At 41.1% G+C, this 17,302-nt stretch overlaps 1 protein-coding gene across 7 annotated transcripts in view; it reads right to left on the bottom strand.

Annotated features, from left to right (window-relative positions):
• Positions 1-3,877: 3,877 nt before the first annotated feature.
• TEAD1 (TEA domain transcription factor 1) overlaps positions 3,878-17,302 on the bottom strand; it is a 255,589-nt gene continuing 242,164 nt past the window's right edge. For all 7 annotated transcript variants that reach the window (XM_074336012.2, XM_074336015.2, XM_074336014.2 and 4 more), the window contains one exon: positions 3,878-11,640. In XM_074336012.2, coding sequence (XP_074192113.1) covers positions 11,527-11,640 — 114 coding nt within the window. In that variant the 3' untranslated portion in view covers positions 3,878-11,526. The remainder of the gene's footprint in view (positions 11,641-17,302) is intronic.

The raw sequence follows: 17,302 nt of genomic DNA, 5'->3' as shown, positions 1-17,302 counted from the left end.
ATGTTTGCCTTTCTTAAGTGATGCTAGATTGTTCTCTAAAGGGGTTGTACCAATTTCCACTTCCACCAGCATGTATGAAAGCTCCATTTCTCCGTATTTTTACCTACACTTGGTATTATCAGATTTAAAAATTTTAAAGCTGCTGGACTAATTTGATTTGAACTTGCATTTCCCTGATAACCAGTGGAGTTGAGTATCTTTTCATGTGTTTGTTTATTGGCCGTACAGATTTCTTTTTTGGGTGGAAAAACTGTCCTGCTTTGGGCACATCATGAGAAGGCAGGGTTCTTTGGAAAAGACAAACATGTTGGGAAAAACAGAAGGTGGCAGGAAAAGAGGGAAACACAATATGAGATGGATGGACTCCAGGAAAGAAGCCATACTCATGAACCTACAGGTGCTGAGCAGGGCTGTGGAGGACAGGACCTTGTGGACATCACTCATTCAGTTTTGCCAGCGGCCGGAGCTGACTCAGCAGTATGTAACACACACCTCTACAATTCAGGATTTAATATCCAGGCAAAGACAACTGGGGATCTTGTGTCCGCCAGACAATGTGCTCCTACAGCTTGGAGGAAATGGTGGTCTAGAGTAGAGAAAGCGGAGGTGCTGGAATGGCCTTGTCAGAAAGTTCAGAGGCAATGCTAAGATGGATTTCTAATTTACTCTGCACCACCTGACTATGTGCCCCAGATGGACAAGAAGACACTTTCTTCACTAAAATAACAGGGAACGCACTAGTGAATGGGGGCACCAGCAGTGCTGAGAAACTCGGGGGTGGCTTGGAGATGGCTAGTAGACCATGGTAAGATCGGGACAAGACAGATGGGTACCCATCAAAAATGTTCCCTGACTGTTTTAATTGTAAAATACTATCATTGGGTGAGAAGATGTCAGCTGTTGCGATGAAATATCACTATCCTTCACTCACCCTTTTGGGAATTAAGCCTGTCCTTAGACCAAGAGCCCCTGATCAAAGGGGAGGCTGGGACACTTGAAGGGTACTGGAATGCCACAGACGGCCATCAAAGGGATCTATAGGCATTTGCCAGAGGATCTACACACTAGGGAAAGAGAAACCGGTATCTTTGTAGGATTACTGGGTGTAGGACCTTGCTGTTTGGTTTAGGACGGGAGTTAGCAAGTTTTTTTCCATAAAGGGCCAGGTAGTAATTATTTTAGGTTTTACAGGTGACAGGGTCTGTTACAACTAATCAACTCTGCCATTGTAGCATGGAAACAGCCATGATAAGTAAATAAATAGTAGTGGCTGTGTTCTTATAAAATTTTATTTACGAAAACAAATAGGCCAGGTTTGGCCCATAGTTCATAATTTCCAGACCCTGGGTCTTAAATACATTTTTTTCCCCCCAGAATTAGGAATCACTTTATTTTTTTAATTAAAAAAGTTTAAATGACAGGTGATGTTCAATATTATTTTGTTAGCTTCAGGTGTACAGCGTAGTGGTTAGACATTTATATAATTTATGAAGTGATCCCCTTGACTAGTCTGGTATCCAGCTGGCACTATACAGTTGTTACATTATTGACTCTGTTCCCTATGCGGCACCTCACATCCCTGTGACTATTTTGTAATTACCAATTTGTATTTCTTAATCCCTTCACTTTTTTCACCCAGCCCCCCTTGAACACAATTTTAATAAAAATTCCATATAAGCTTGAAAATAATGTATAGTCTCCAATTGTTGAGCTCAATACTTTGTTAAATTAGAAAAGCACATTAAATTATTCAAGTCCTCACCTACACTTTTTTTGGTCTGCTTTATACATTTGAAGCTATGCTGTTAGGTGCACAGACTAGAGTTTTATTCTTCCTGGGTAATTGAAATTGTACTGATTGAAACTTGTATCATTTTGAAGTAATCCTCATGAACTCTAGGAATGCTTTTCCCTTGGGCTATACTAGTGTGAGAATAATACAGCTGCAACAGCTTTTGGGGTTTTGCTGCTGTACTTTGTATCCTTTCTGTGCTTTTATATTCTGATTCGTTCCTTACCATTAGCACAGAGCACAGCTTTTAAGTCTCAGCTTTTTGGGAGTCAAAGCCAATGGGAGAATGTTTACTAAAGAAAACGCAGTTAGGATGTCAGCAGCCTGTTACAACCTGGATAAATTTACCATGTGGGGCATTACACAGAACAAAGGTGTCTTGAAGGCAGTTTAAAAAACTCTAAGGCTTCACAGGCTTAAACAACAGTTTTTTTTTTTAATTGGAATTATATCAGTTGCTCACTGCTTACTTAACAGCTAATTTGGCTTTCAATAAACAGTGATGTTTATTAGTCCCCTGCAGCCAGTAAGCCAGGAAGAAATGTTCAGGGGTTCCCGGCAAAGTTGCTTATTCCCTGATCTTACTAAAAGGCTTTACACTTCCCTTGGCTCCTTCAGTCTCTTTACTCAGTGATGTTAGTTTACCGAGTGTGTTCCTCTTTCTGCTGGACTCAAGTTGACTGGAACTGCGGGCACTACCAAAGGATCTTTTTGATGTATCAAAGCTCCTTGCTGTAGAGGAGGTAGAGGGCAAAAGGTGCCACACAGCCAGTGGTAGGGCCAGAACTGCAAGGCAGGGAGCTTTTCCACCTCTAAATTCTTGACATTTACTAGCTTTTATGACCCTAACAAGGGCTCAACTTCTCCAAGCCTCAATTTCCTTATTGGGAATGATTCCTTTATTGAAGAGTAGGCGGGTTAAAGGAAATAATGACCATGAAGGTGCCCGGCATATAAGGCCTCAACAAAATGCTCTACGGTTCCCTTTCCTCTGCCCTGAGTTCACTGGACACCAAACATACCTCTCAAATTGTGGCAGGTGAAAATACGTATCTTCAAAGGAAATGCAACGTTATTTCTCCTCTGTTCCCACTCCTACCACTGCCTCTTGGGATCCGAGATAGGCTTTACCTCATATTTCAAAGAAATGGGGAGAAGGAAGACCCTCTGAGGTCTAGTTCAAACCGAAGGGTCCCAGGATACATTCAGTTCTGTTGTCAGGCGCCCAAGGTCATCGTTGTTTAATAAAGTTCTTGCCCTCCTCAATCCCGATTTCCCCCCCAGCCTTGAGCTGCTTCCACGGATTCTCAGTGAGCCAAAATGCAGGGGCCAAGAGTCCAGGTTTAAGAGACAGAGTAACCTATAAGGCCCGCCACTCATCAGTCATGTCTTTGGATAACCTATCCTTTCGAAGCCTCAGTTGGGGGGTAATAATGTAGTCATCGGGACTGTTGTGAGAATCAAAGGAAACAATGTATACACATTGTACCAACACTTGGCCTGTGCCCAGAGTATAGTAAAAACCTAGGGAATCCAAGGCCTCATTATGCATGTGTGTGCTGCACACACGAATCACGAAGCCCACAGTGATGCTGAGGACAGAGCTAGGGCATCGCAGCTCAACATACAACCCAGCTACTAAGTATGTAAGCACCGTACAGGCAAGAACGGTGCTGTATTGTCTGCTCTGCCCCTGGGCCCTGGCACATGCCCAGCAAGGTGGGTTAACACAAGAAATGCTCAATGGCTGGGCTGGTGTGCTTTTTGGTTCTCCAAGGCCCTACTAAGGTACCATGGTTTCTCAGGGGTGCCTGGGATCCACAGAAAAGCTGTTCTGTAAAACTCGTCAATTTTAATGAAGCACTAAAGAGAGAGACAGATGGACAGACTGACTGACTTGCAGATGTTTTTAAGAAACCCTGCTAGACATAACACCTAACTAACATTCCAACTGCTGAGCTTGGTGGATGCTATCAAAAGGTTCACGGCTTTGACCTTCTTACTCTGTCCTCATATATATAATCACCCACAACACACAAAGCACATTTCATTTTCAACAACATACACTTTTGCAGATAAAAAAGGTGACCCACACTTTCATTTTCTTTATTTTTCATTGATATCGTATGAATACAAAGTTTCTAGAAAGCTACAAAATGTCTACCACTTTATCAAGAAGGCATCAAAATGTGTCACTTTGCAAAGACATGAAAACACCTGCAGGAACTGACACAAAAATAGCATTTTTAGAGTGATGAAATAATTGCACTTAACTGTCATGGATATTAAAGTTATCACACATATGTACCGCGAAAGCTAGAATACATTTTTTTTTTTTACAAAGCACTTTATAAAAAAATTCTCTGCACACAAACCCTATAATTTTCATATAACTATCATACTAAAGATAAATTCACTTTAAAGCCAACACTTAGAACATTTTTAAACAAAAAGGTACCAGTACCTAAACACAGACATTAACAAATACGAGAATACTGTACTGCCAAGAGGTTTAACCAAACGCCTTTTGAAAGTTTCTGCAAATAGGTTAAGAAAACGTGTGTGAGAATTTGCCCCCCACCCCCCATCTCTCCAATCTACCAAAGGGGAACCTTGTTACCCAAAGGGAGGTTCCGTAGCCCACTCCCAGCAGCAGTACAATATCAAAGGAACCACTGACCAGATGAAACGCTTACATCACAAGCCCATTTTATACACATGACATGAAGACACGGACCGTGAAAATCCCATTAAGTCATTTAGAATGTGAACAAACACACGTGGCAAAAACCAATTAATTTACATAAAATTTAAGCATATTAAAGAATTAAAGGCTATTCAGGTTTCTCTTTTTAAATGTTACAAAATTTTTTTTTGTCATTTTTTTTTTTTTAGGCACATACTGTTTTCGTTTTTACTTTATCTGCAGTCATGAGCCTACTGAAAAAGGCCTACAGAAGTGAATCTTTCAAGGAGGTAACAGGGAGATTTTTTTTTTATAGAGGTGCAGTTAATAGCTAATTTACACAGTGAAACTAATCACAGAAAATGACTGATGCACAAAAATGAAAAAAAAAATCAGATTGGTTTCCAATTGATTTACGCCTAGATTCTGTCAGCCTCTTAGAGAAAGGGTAGGGAGAAACAATCTCATAATGGAAGCCAGACGTAAGAGAGTCAACCTGAGTGGTGGAATCTACTGGAATCTGACTCCATTCAATGATGAACGAGTGAGGAACATAAATGCTATTTCAAATACTAAAATGACGTAGTGTGGCATATGACTGACTCAATGTAAATTCACAGAGAATAAAACAAGTTGCGGCTTAGGAAGTAGGACAATAAATACAAATATTTCATCTTATTTAATGGTGCATGACTTCAGTGAAACTATCCTTTGCAATGCAATAAATTTTAAACACAAAATCTTCATTCTTAACAATGTAAGCAATGAGTTTCTGAGAGAAAACTATTGCCAAACAAAGCACAGTAACAGTTGAAAAGAGAAGAGGAAACAAATATTTGACTAATTTCTTCCAAGTTGTGGTATATATAGTACACTGACAGAAAGGGGCTGAATTCAAGCAGCTAACTATAACTTGTGTTGAGTAATTTTTCTTTTCATTTGATTTTTTTTTTTTTTTTTGTAGAAATTTCTATAAATACTCACAACTTGGTGGGGATAGAAATCACTCCTGAAATTTCAGAGCCCAGAGAGGGTGTTCTTAAAGACACCAGATAGAGAGACAGACAGAACATATGCATTAAGAGTTCAGAGGCTAACTTTCAAAGATGTCTGCTGTCATTTTTAAGTCTATATTGGTACAGAAAAATCTTTTTTTCCTTGGCTTTTGTTTGGCTGGTGTTTTTGCCTTCTTGTCCTTTTCATTCCTCTTCCTTACCTATATCAGCTTTCCCAATTTATGCAATGCTTTGATCAAAGCCAACATGGACTTTCAAGGGTTGCCCTTTTGAGGGCTGGAACATTCTTGGAAAATGCCGAATTGTGAATGGTGCTCTTTGGAAGTTTCTCACAGCACATTCATACACAACACTCAGAGTCAACATTTTCGCCCTAAGAAGAACACTTCAATTGTCATGACCCTAACTCATTTTTGTTCTGCACTGGCATCTCAGTTTGAGGCTTCCAACTCTCCAAATGGTATCATCGTGGGAACCAGGTAAGTGCGCACTGTCGTCTGAATGGAAAAGAAAGCCTCCACAGAGACTGAACACGAACGTTAGGAGGAGGACAAGTCTGTCCAGTGGCCGAGAGTCTGTCGTTTGTGTGGAAGTTCCTTCACGCGGATGCAGGGCTGGGTGATGGGTGGAGATGACACGTGGGGTCATCGGCACACACAAACACAAGTTCCTGGGTCCACTCCTGCTGTTGTGTGCTCCCGACGAGTGGTAGTGGGGGGATCTCCATGGCAGACAGACTCCCAGCAGGCAGCGGCCATGTCGTGCTCTTGTGAACAGAGGCTTGTGGTTGGTTACTCATCCCGGTGAACCAAAGGCATTACGGTGATCTCAAAATATTTTTGGTCTCTCTACAAATGATCGTTATTATGGCAGCACTTTTCTAAGCTGGAATCTCAAACCAAAGGCACTTTCATGCTAGAGTGCAGAAGATTCACAAATAGCTAAGTATTTGGTCGTGAATTTAAAAGGCAACATTAAAAGTACAATTTGCTTTTTCATAGTCAACTATGAAGTTGCAAAACCTTTCATTTTGGTATATACATTGACGGTGTGGTCAAAGAGCGACCTTCTGTTCAGTTTCAGCTTTTAGACCAAGTGGTCAGTTGTCTCTAGAACTGGAGAAAAATGGGCTTACCAAACAAAATGCAAACAATTGCTGCTTGTTCTATTTTAAATACTGGGCCAATTAGTCAATGGACATTGAAAACTGGTGTAAGAAAAGGCTGGCGGCACAACTAAGGTATCACTAAGGCACTGCTTACTGGAACGCTTTGGCAGCTCTGAATTTAAAACTCCCTAAAAAAGTAACAGTAGTAAGAGAAATGCTTCCAGCTTACAAAAGGGCTCACAGTTCCGAGGCACCCTTTTGCACTGCACACCCTACACGCAACATCTCAAAGATTTAAGGCTTTTCAGAAATGACTTGTGCAGGGCTTTGCCACAGAAACATCAACATAAAGAAATGAGCGGTGCTGACATATCCTCTTAATGTTACAGGTGTGAACACCAACAGACAAAACTGGTTCTACCCTTCATTAGGACAAGCGTAGTGTACCAGAGCATATACAATATTATACACATTATAGGTACCAGGATTTGAAAAGTTGACTGTCATCTCATATGATTTAAATAATTTATGGTTGTACAAAAACAAACTGCTAAAGCCACTACAGCATTGAAACCTACAGACTTGGGTTTTAAAGTCATCCGGGGACTTGTAACACCAAGTGCTTGGAACGGGGCCTGTTTTTTTGGCTGGTCTGAGTGTGGGACTCTGCTGCTGGGATGCTTAGAAAAGAGACATTTGACTCGGAGCCTGTGGCGGGTAAACTGTCCTCAGAGTAAGCAAAAAGGCTCATCAGATTTCATATCCGCTTGTAAATGCCTCCGAGAGCTCCAGGCAGACAAGGCCTTGTGGGGTGTGAGAAGCAGCATCAGGATGGGGGTGATGCTGTGGCAGAGGGGGCTCTTCATCTCCCTCTCTCTTCTGAACTGGTGCTGTTCGCACATCTGTAGGGATCATGTAAGCCTGAGCACCAAAGAGGAACAACCTCCCCAGAAGAGGCTGAAGAGTAGGCGGCAGGCATCCCAAAGCTTCCCCCTTAATTCTGCCACTAACCAAGCTGTGTGATTTGGGGCAAGTCATCTCCCTTCAGAGCCTCAACTTTCTCATCTACAAAAGGAAGGAGAATAGATCGTGCTCTCTTTGAGCTCAATAAAGAAACAAAAGTTACTATCAGCCCTCTTCTGGAACTGACCCCTCTCTCCTCCATCCCTCCAGATGACAAGACATGTTCCAGAGGCTTTCACGAATTACAAACAGCATTGAGCGTAAGGCAGAAAGTAGAAGCCCAGAGGAAATGTACTGAAATGATGAAAAGTTTGATAATGAGACCCATGAGCTTATGAGAAATAATGAAAATAGCTGGGATTTATTTTTACCCAGTAAACTAAGAGTTAAAGATCAAATTAGAAATGCTCTTTAAATAGGTGTGAGTTGATCAGAGGGATGATGGTGACCAGCTGTTCCCAACTTCCCCAGGGATGAGTGTAAGAATACTTGTGGCAAGAGAGAGTCCGCTGTGAAGTAGAAGTTCTAAAACAGGAAGAAACACAGACACAAGGTCACTTGCGTAATATTCCTACCTGCCTCTTGATGACTTGAAATAGGGAGAGACACTATCTTGGGGGGAAATGGAAGGAAAAAAGAAAATCTCAAATACGGTATTTGTCACCTGTAAGATCCAGAGCAGAGGTTCTCAACTTTTGTGCCCCCTGGGACATTTGGCAATGTCTGAAGTCATTTTGGGTTGTGACAACTGAGGGCAGGGGTGCTACTAGCATCTCGTGAGCAGAGGCCAGGGATGCTGTCAAACCTACAATGCATAGGACAGCTCCACACAACAAAGAATCATCTGGTGCAAAATATCAGCAGTACTGAGGTTGACACTGGTCTAGGGTAGTTTGGACATTCTGGAATTCTAGGACATGTTCTTGAAGAAGTCCTGATTTTATTGTAGGTCTTGCTAAGATGAAAAGAATGCCAACAGACCAGAACCCAGCTCTTCAGCTACTCCATTTAAGTTGTGGAACACTGGCCTCCAATTTCTCCAGTGAAAGCATGAGAGGTCCCTGAATGAAACCTGGTAGTGGAGAGTCACCAGGAGAGGAAGCACCTGGGAGCGAACAGTGAAGACAGAGCCTTGGAAAGGCTTCTTTATGGTTTAGAAAGCTTTACCGACAAAGGGAGGAGAGACTGCCGTAAAGGGCCAAAGACCAAAGACAGATGTGGATTTGATGTTGAACACAAATGCCAACTCAAGGTCTAATATGGGAGAGATGAAGAGGGCCAAGAATTTGGGTGACTGGACCAGTGGATAAGATAGGAAAAATATATGCCCTGGAGAAAACTTGAGAAGAGCAAGACAATAAATAACTTTAATAGATCTTAGAAATGTTTTAGGAGCAAAATGTAATCCTCAAGGTTGTTCATGTAAACCCCCCAAACTCAAATACCAAGGCATTTGGGGGAGGACATTGGTGGTGAACCATCAGAGGGCCCAGGAGACTCTGAGTCAGCAGGCCAGGGTATGCTGTTCTCTGCAGCCAACAGAACTACCTCCTAGCCGGCCTTCTTGGATCTCAGTGTGTTTGTGCTTTGAAAAGTAAATCCCAGGAGTCCTCCTGGCAGCACGGAAGAGACTCATTCCTGGGTGGGTATCAGACACCTCTCCCCTGGAGTTCTGGGATGGCCTGGCTTTGAGCCGTGTAAATCATTTGCCCACCTTCATAGGATCCTGGTCCTGGAAGAGTGGGGGTTCCTTTGAGGGAGGAAGATGCAGGACAGGAGCAAGAGAAGCATCCCTGCTAAAAGGAGCGACCAACAGAAGTTGTAAAGATGATGATCATGGAAGCTTAAGGGCTTGGGCTGAAGAGCAGATGGAAAAGCAGACAACTGGGGCAACCCTTCCAAGTCCCACTTGGAATCAGGAAACAAATGGTAGTCGCTTTACGAGGGAAGATGGGCACCATCCTACTAGTTTATGTACGGGATGCACGTTCCACATGGGGTAGGTTTTGCACATTCTCCCCTGGTCTTCCCAGTGACCAATGGCATGAGTTTGGGAGAGGTCAGCCTTGGTCCAGTGTTCTATTGCCACGAGCAGGCCACGCCCTCATGCTCATGACCACCAGATCCTAACCAATATACAAGCAGGGTCAGAGCAGACAGTGAGACAGGAAAGGGGGTGTATAAGTTACTTGGATGCGATAAAACAAAGTTAAAGTTAGTATTTTCGGGCTTGATATAAAAGTCTTGACATGTTTCACATCTTATGAAACTTATTTCATGGTCTACGGTGTTAACATATTCCTCACAATTACAAAAATGTCACTTTCCTCTGGGAAGTTGGGGGGTATGCCCATTGGGGGTATTTCCCAATGAAGCACTTATGTAAAGAACTCAAGATAGGTGGCTATATCCAACCAACTGTGCCTGCGCCGTGCTTTGGAATATTTGGGTTGGAAAGTTGAATCTCTCCTGGGAAGGGAACACCTCCCAAATGAGCCTGTTTGAAAAGGTCAGAGATAGATAGCTGGGCCTCTTAAACCTCAGTCAAACAAGTACTGTGACTAACTGAGAGATGACAAGAAAATGGATGATGTCCTTGGAGAATATATCGATCTACAGAAACAGATTGAGATATATATACATACATATCAGCACCTAGCAAACTGAGTGACACTAAATAGATGTTCAATAAATATGTGTTGAATAACTATATATGTATATGTGTATATATGTATACACAAACACATAGATACACATATAATCATAGCAGGTTAATATGCATATTGGATCACCAGAAATCAACAATTTATCCACAGGCTGGTGAGGATGCTTGTGAATTTCTGGGAAGCAGAGATGCTAAAACTGAAGAGCCTTTAACTTGTTTGGTTGATGAAATGTTCTCCCAGCCACAGGATTTTCTATACTTTGCAGCTCACAGTGCAGTACTCATGCCAATTTTAATTTTTTTGTTATTAAATTTCAGTGGTTCAAATATTTATGCATCTTAATAAAAAATTTGGTTGTCCATATAAAATATAACTGCACACACAAGACTATAAACATTGTAAGTTTAGATTTTCAGTATTTATCTACTTATTGCAAAAAAAAGCCATCTTTTCTTTTTCATTAAATAATCAATCATCACATTAGTACAATACAATTTTATATTTTTAAATATACTATATATGTTAAGGATAAGGGGTGAAGGTTTCTTCTTTTGTAATACCTGTTCAAGAGTTTAATGGATTAGGAGATTAGTTTTAACCTTGCAAAAAAAGTACAAATTTGTCTCATTAGGATATTTCTACCAAGCATTTCTTAAGGCTATATTTTAACATTTGGTTTCAAAAAAGAAAGAAAAGTTTCATTTAAAAAATAATTTAGTGAATTACATTCTTTCATAACTTCCACCCTAATTAGTTACAAAGATAAGTCTAAAGATTCTTAGTTTTGTGTACTAATTTACATTTATATTTAAAGATTAATTTTACTTGTATCTTAAAACAAGAATTTTATGTTGGAAAAACAAAAGAACTAAATACATTTGTATAAAGGCTGTAAATGTCCCATGGCAAATGCTCTGTCTGAATATTTTCTACCACAATTAGAAACAGGTCTCTGCAGACAGAGACTTGGGTTCTTAAGGTTCACCTTTCCCGAGAAATTGTGGGCTGCAGATCTGAAGAACACATAGAAACAACTCGATTTCTCTTTTTACAACTGTACCAGAACTTCACAGCTACAATGATAGTATGAATACATGAAAAAATGACTTCACTCAAACAGGATTTAGAAAAGTAGGGTGACCTCAGGGTCAGGGGACCACCCCTGCGTGGTGAGGTTTACAGTCATTCAATAATGGAGAGAGTGTGTGTGTGCGCACATATGTGTGTGTGCGTGTATGTGTGTGTGTGTGTGTGTGTGTGTATATACAGGTATCTATATATATAAATAACCATGTTCAGTCCTTTACAAGCCTGTAAATATGATGTTGTGCTCCATGTTCACTATTTGAAACTTCAAATACACAGGCCATGCAGAGGAGAGTTTCTTGTGTATCCCTGTTTGTTACCACCTGTTAAAAAAAAAAAAAGTATATATACATATAAACACCACATGGATGAAAACATATTCCATCTATGCCATGATGACTATGATTTACTTGGAAAAGAACAGTCTAATGTCCAACAAGTGGATTATCAGAGAGCTGTTTGGCCTCACGCTGCCCCCTCTAGCACGACTTCAGGATATGATGGGTCTGACTTGAATCCTGTCTGAGCTGAGTTACCATATGTAAGAAAGACCTTACGGACAGGGTCTCACCCATAATCTGAGCCCCAGAAGAATTAGTGTGGGGTTTTTGGGGGGCCAATTTCTTTACAACAATGACAATTTTCTAGAACTCTGTCCCACGGGACAGTCATTTATCCTCGGAATTGTCTGCCATCTTATTTCTAAACTTGTACTAAATTTGTTTCACAATAGCCAATGACAGACACAAGCTCCATGAGTGGGCTGCCCAGCACTATTAACCAGCAGTGCCTGGTACAGTAAAATATGTGCGGAGTAAAGGAACAGTGGTAGAATCACGTCGAATGGATCATTCTTTACGCTTTGAATTGGGGAGCCTGGTCCAGTTCATGGAGAGCCTCATTCCCCCCACGTACAGGTTGCTTTGCCCAGTTAGTTTCCCCGACCCTTAAAGCATCCAAGTTCATGGTCTCACAGAGCTTGTAAATTTTCCCACCATAGCAGTCTGTACTGTAAATACTTCATAGGTTTGTATGATATTATTTTTAATGTCTATCTCATCTAGTGGACTTTAAGTTCCTGAAGAACAGAGACCACATTTCCCAGTAATTAGTTATCAGTTTACTTTTTGGCACACAACAGTTACTTAATAAATATTTGCTGAATGAAAATTCACATACTAGCCAGCATACATTGACTGCTTAATATGTATCTACTCAGTATGAAATGCTGTATACACATTGTCTCATACAATATTACAACAAGTCTGTACGCAGGTGCTATAGCACTCCCTTTCTGACCGAGAAGGAGGCTGGGGGGTTAATTTGTTTAAGGTTATACAACTGTCAACTAAGAAACCCAGCTCTTCTGATTCTGAAAACCTTTTTCTTAACCATTACGCCATGCTGCTCTAGACAAATGAATTGATACAGTGATGAATTATTTATGTTTTTTTGCCCCTGGGCAATAAAAACTTTTCTCAATACTGGTCCCCACGTGCTTTTCTAGTCTTCCTGCCACTTCCCTCACAGATCAAATACTCCAACCTGCAGGTCTTTCATCCTTGAAACCTCTCTCTTTCTCATCCCCATATCCAAACAAATGCCATGTCCTGCTGCTTTTACCTCCTGCATCGTTCTTGACTCCATCCTCTTTCCACTGCCAAGGTACCACAAGCCTTATCTGGACTTCTCTACCGGGAGCCACGCTGCTCAGCACTAGTCCCACTGGCACACAGCAGCCACCAAAACTTTGTGAGAAATATAAATCTGAGCAGATGCCTGACCACTGCACTGTACACCTGAAGCTGAAGCTGAATAATATTGTATGTCAACTATAATTTAATATATATATAGTTACGGGATATGGAGTACAGCCTAGGGAATAGAGTCAATGGAACTGTAATAGATATTTACAATGTCAGAGGGGCAATAGATTGGGAGACGGGGGTTACCACTTTGTGAGGGGTGAAATGTCTAACTATTACATTGTTTTGTACACCTGAAACTAATAATAAAAAAGTGTATATATATACACACACACACACATTATATCTATATCTATATCTATATCTATATCTATATCTATATCCATATCCATATCCATATCTATATCTATATCTATATCTGAGAACAACACACTCTTGCTTGAAAAGCCTGATGGCCTATTTTAAACTCTAACACTAGGATGAGGAGAACACCTGTTCCATCCCACCAGGCCAAGGAGACCCTGCCCAGGCTGGCAGTTCCTCCCCAGCCAGCTCACTGGTCCTTGCTCTCCCCCCTTTCTCCACAGCAGCCACATGACCCCGTTTTCAGTCCTCCACTTGCCGCCTGCCTCCTATCTGCAGTCGGCTTCCCTATCTTCTCTGCCTATTCTTCTGGCAGGTATCGCTTAAGGCTTCTTCCTCAGGAGAGCATTCCCTGACCTCATGAGCTAGGTCAAAACCTTCCAATACATGCTCTCTTGGCACCATACACCTATCTTTGCAGCCATCGGCCACAGTTTAGTTTCCATTCATTTTGTGATCACTCGAGGAATGCCTGTCTCCCTCACCAGACGCCAGGGTGGCTGCCCTGCCTTTCTAGCCCACAGCACCCCAGCACCTGGCACTTAAGTATATGCCCATGGAATGGCTCCTTTCTTGATAAATCTGAAAAATGTCTGTTTCTCCATCAAGGCAACTTAAACTTCATCTTTTAACATCCCTGAGAACTCCCTACGTCACTCCAAGTACAGGTACCTGCTCAGGTAATTAAACTTCCCTGTACTTCACGATGCCTGTCTTACAAGTATATTACGGCCATTATTGCCTTGTATTGCAATCATTTATTTACATGCCTTTTTTTCCCCTACCAGGCCAAGATTTACTATGAAGACAGTCTTTCTGTCTTATTTGTATTGTATTCCAGCAGCTAGTACATACAATCTCTCCATAGTTTAGCTGAAGGAATTAAAACATTCTTAATAACCTTTGAGGTGGAGAGTACAGATTTGAGCAGTTTGTTTGTAAATAGATGAGGACACAGATCCAGATATTTTAAATGACTTCTCCAAGGTCATAAAGTAGAGCTGGGTCTTAAACCCAAGTCTTCTGATTCTACGCTCATGAAATACTCTGAAAAATGTCTTTTTCATTAATTTAAATCTTAATTTATGCCTATTACTGATTCTATGACCTTGGGTAGGCCTGACATTACTTATCCATAAAATGGGAATAAAAAGGACCTCACAGTTCTGCAGTGAGAATTTTATAATAGAACATTTACAAAAGGTTCAGCACATGCCTGGAACCTCTATGATCTAGCCTACCTGCTCGCCAACTTTCTATGAAAGAATACATCCTGTTTAGGCTTCATGATTGAGATTCTAAAGGAGGAAAGAAAAAAAAAATGTTTCTAGCAGCCTATATGTCTGAACACAACCTCAAAAGACGATAAGAATACCGGGCCTGAGGTTCAGTTGCCGTCTTCCACAGTCTCTGTTTGGATGTCGTCACTAAGGCCCCGCATCTACAGGTTCTCCTCAATTCCTGAATCACCCCAATGAGATCAGCAAGTCTAACCCACCAGCCAGTAAGGTCTGGATCTGGTCTTGTGCACACAGGCTTTGTATCCAATGGATCTAGTAAAACACCTACAACTATGTCCAGCAGCTGCCATCCTGGCCATGTTCCTACATGCCGCCCCGAGGAAGAGCTGCAAAGTGCTCTTTCTCTTGTTATCCGTGAGACGATGTTATTCAACCAATCCAGGAGTGCTGGTTTGATTTCAGCTTTTCTAAAGCTAAAATATACTATTTCTAGCAAATGCTTATTGAGCACTACTAATTCTTTATATCAAAGATGCTTATTTAGTTGCTTAATGATACACTTTGAAATTCATTTAACATGGTGTGTTATCTGGACATCTACGATGCTTAAAATCACATCTCCTAAAAGGAGCATTACTGACAGTTAGATGGACTTTAAATTTTTCCCAGGCCTTATTTTCCTCAGTTATACTCTGTGAGGCAGGGTTTTAGGGACTGAGGACATATTCTTTAACACGTTGCGTACGGATCACGAGAATTTTCGTTTTTTTCTGAGCCATGCGTTAAGGACGGATAACGAGAATTCTTGTTTTTACAGTTGACTCTTTTTATTTTGCATATTTTATTTAATTATTTGTAGACTAATTATTTATAGAATAATTTATAGAATAATTTATTTGTAGAATCTATTATTTATAGAAAAATAATAAATGACATAGAAGCATTTACGCTTTAAAGAGAAGAGTGCATTTTAAAGTAGTTTCTTTTAAAAACCTGCCGGAACAGAGGGGTATGAGGGATTTAAACCCCGCCGTACGCAACGTGTTAAAATGCTGAAACAGGGGTGGCTGGTTAGCTCAGTTGGTTAGAGCGCGGTGCTCTGAACAACAAGGTTGCCGGTTCGATTCCCACATGGGCCACTGTGAGCTGCGCCCTCCACAACTACATTGAAACACTTAAATAAATAAAAGTTAAAAAAAAATGCTGAAACAGACTGAGAACTAGTTTTTAAGAACTAGCTAAGGCTCTTTTCAAGAGAGGTAGGCTGGCTATCCACTCAGTTTTGGTAAATTCCCGAGGCTATTGAATGCCTGCACCAGGATACCACACTCACCTGCTGCTCACCTGAGCAATACGGTGACCTGTTCTTACATACAACAGATAGTACCTGTATGACAGCCAGCAACCCCAAGGACCTGCCAGCACCCCAAACCTTGAACTGCTCAATTTTCGCCAAAGATCATTAGAGAACAGGATACTAATGAATCATAGTTACTAAAGAACATGTCTTCCGAACTTTCCCTCAGATTGCTAGTTTCTAAATTTTAGAGGGACTTGGACACGCTTGAGCATCCACTGAAATTCTCTCCCTGCAATAAATGAAACCCGGCTCATTTACCAATCCCCTAGAGCAAGGATCTCCACCCCGTGTGCAGAAGAACCCCTTGAGGATTCTCATTTTATTAATCTACGGGGGGGCGGGGGGGGTCCAGGCCTCAGAACTTTTAAACACTTCCTGGACCGATCCTAATATGCAGAGGCTTTTAATCTTTAAAGTTTTAAATCTTCATTTCTTTTTCTTTTTCTTTTTTTTTTTTCACATTGGTGTGAGGGAACTGGCTCCTACTGGCTCTTGAAAATTATTATTGCATATTCAGGAATTTCATGAGCTGGACAACCACTGGTAGCTTGAAATTGCCTATGAGGGGGCATTTACACCACAGAAATGAGCAAAAGCTATAAATCAGGGTGTTTCTTTTATGCGGGGGTGGGGGCGGTTTAAGGTAGAGCCTTTTCTTTTTCCTACCAGCACATGACTGATTGAGGACCATGGTCTGTAACAACGCAGGCCTTCAGAAGCCTACTTGACCCTAATATTGTTTTGCTGACCCTTTTAGCAAAATTGCTTCCACCAAGTTTTGTTTGGGCATTTCTCCTTCTGTTTAATCAAAGAATATTATTATTTTTTTCAATGAGCCTTATGAAACTTATTACTATATATCTTATGGGTATATTCTGAGGAGAGCACTATTCTTCATAACCTTCCCAAGTGCCCTAACGAAGCCTCCATGAAAAACTTGTTTTAAAGTGAAATATGAAGCACCCCTCTCCTGCACTACGCACCCAGAATTACCCAGGGGAGCCAGCAAGTGCAGCACCTTTGTTTTTTCCTTTCCCTGCCCATTAAGTTTTGACCATACTTTTCAGCCTCTGGAGAATATTTCTAACCCTTCCTGGTCATGACATTCTATTCTAATTTATATTTCTTCTGGTACTGAGCGTTTATATTTTGCTCTCTTAATGTGTGTTACTTCTTCTAAGACTGCAAATCCTTCACAAAATGAGTCAAGGTATGTTTGAAGTACAAAACCTACTGACTCAGCTTTTGCCTCATTTATGATTTGCACAACACGTTGTTGCTAAGATTCAAACTTGGCCGACACTGGAATTACCCA

This window comes from Rhinolophus sinicus, chromosome 14 (genome assembly GCF_057876585.1).
Source record: "Rhinolophus sinicus isolate RSI-liver-muscle chromosome 14, RSI-T2T, whole genome shotgun sequence".
In the NCBI taxonomy this organism is placed as follows: domain Eukaryota; kingdom Metazoa; phylum Chordata; class Mammalia; order Chiroptera; family Rhinolophidae; genus Rhinolophus; species Rhinolophus sinicus.
The sequence above is the reverse complement of the archived record's forward strand: the minus strand, read 5'-3'. Positions and strand labels throughout refer to the sequence as shown.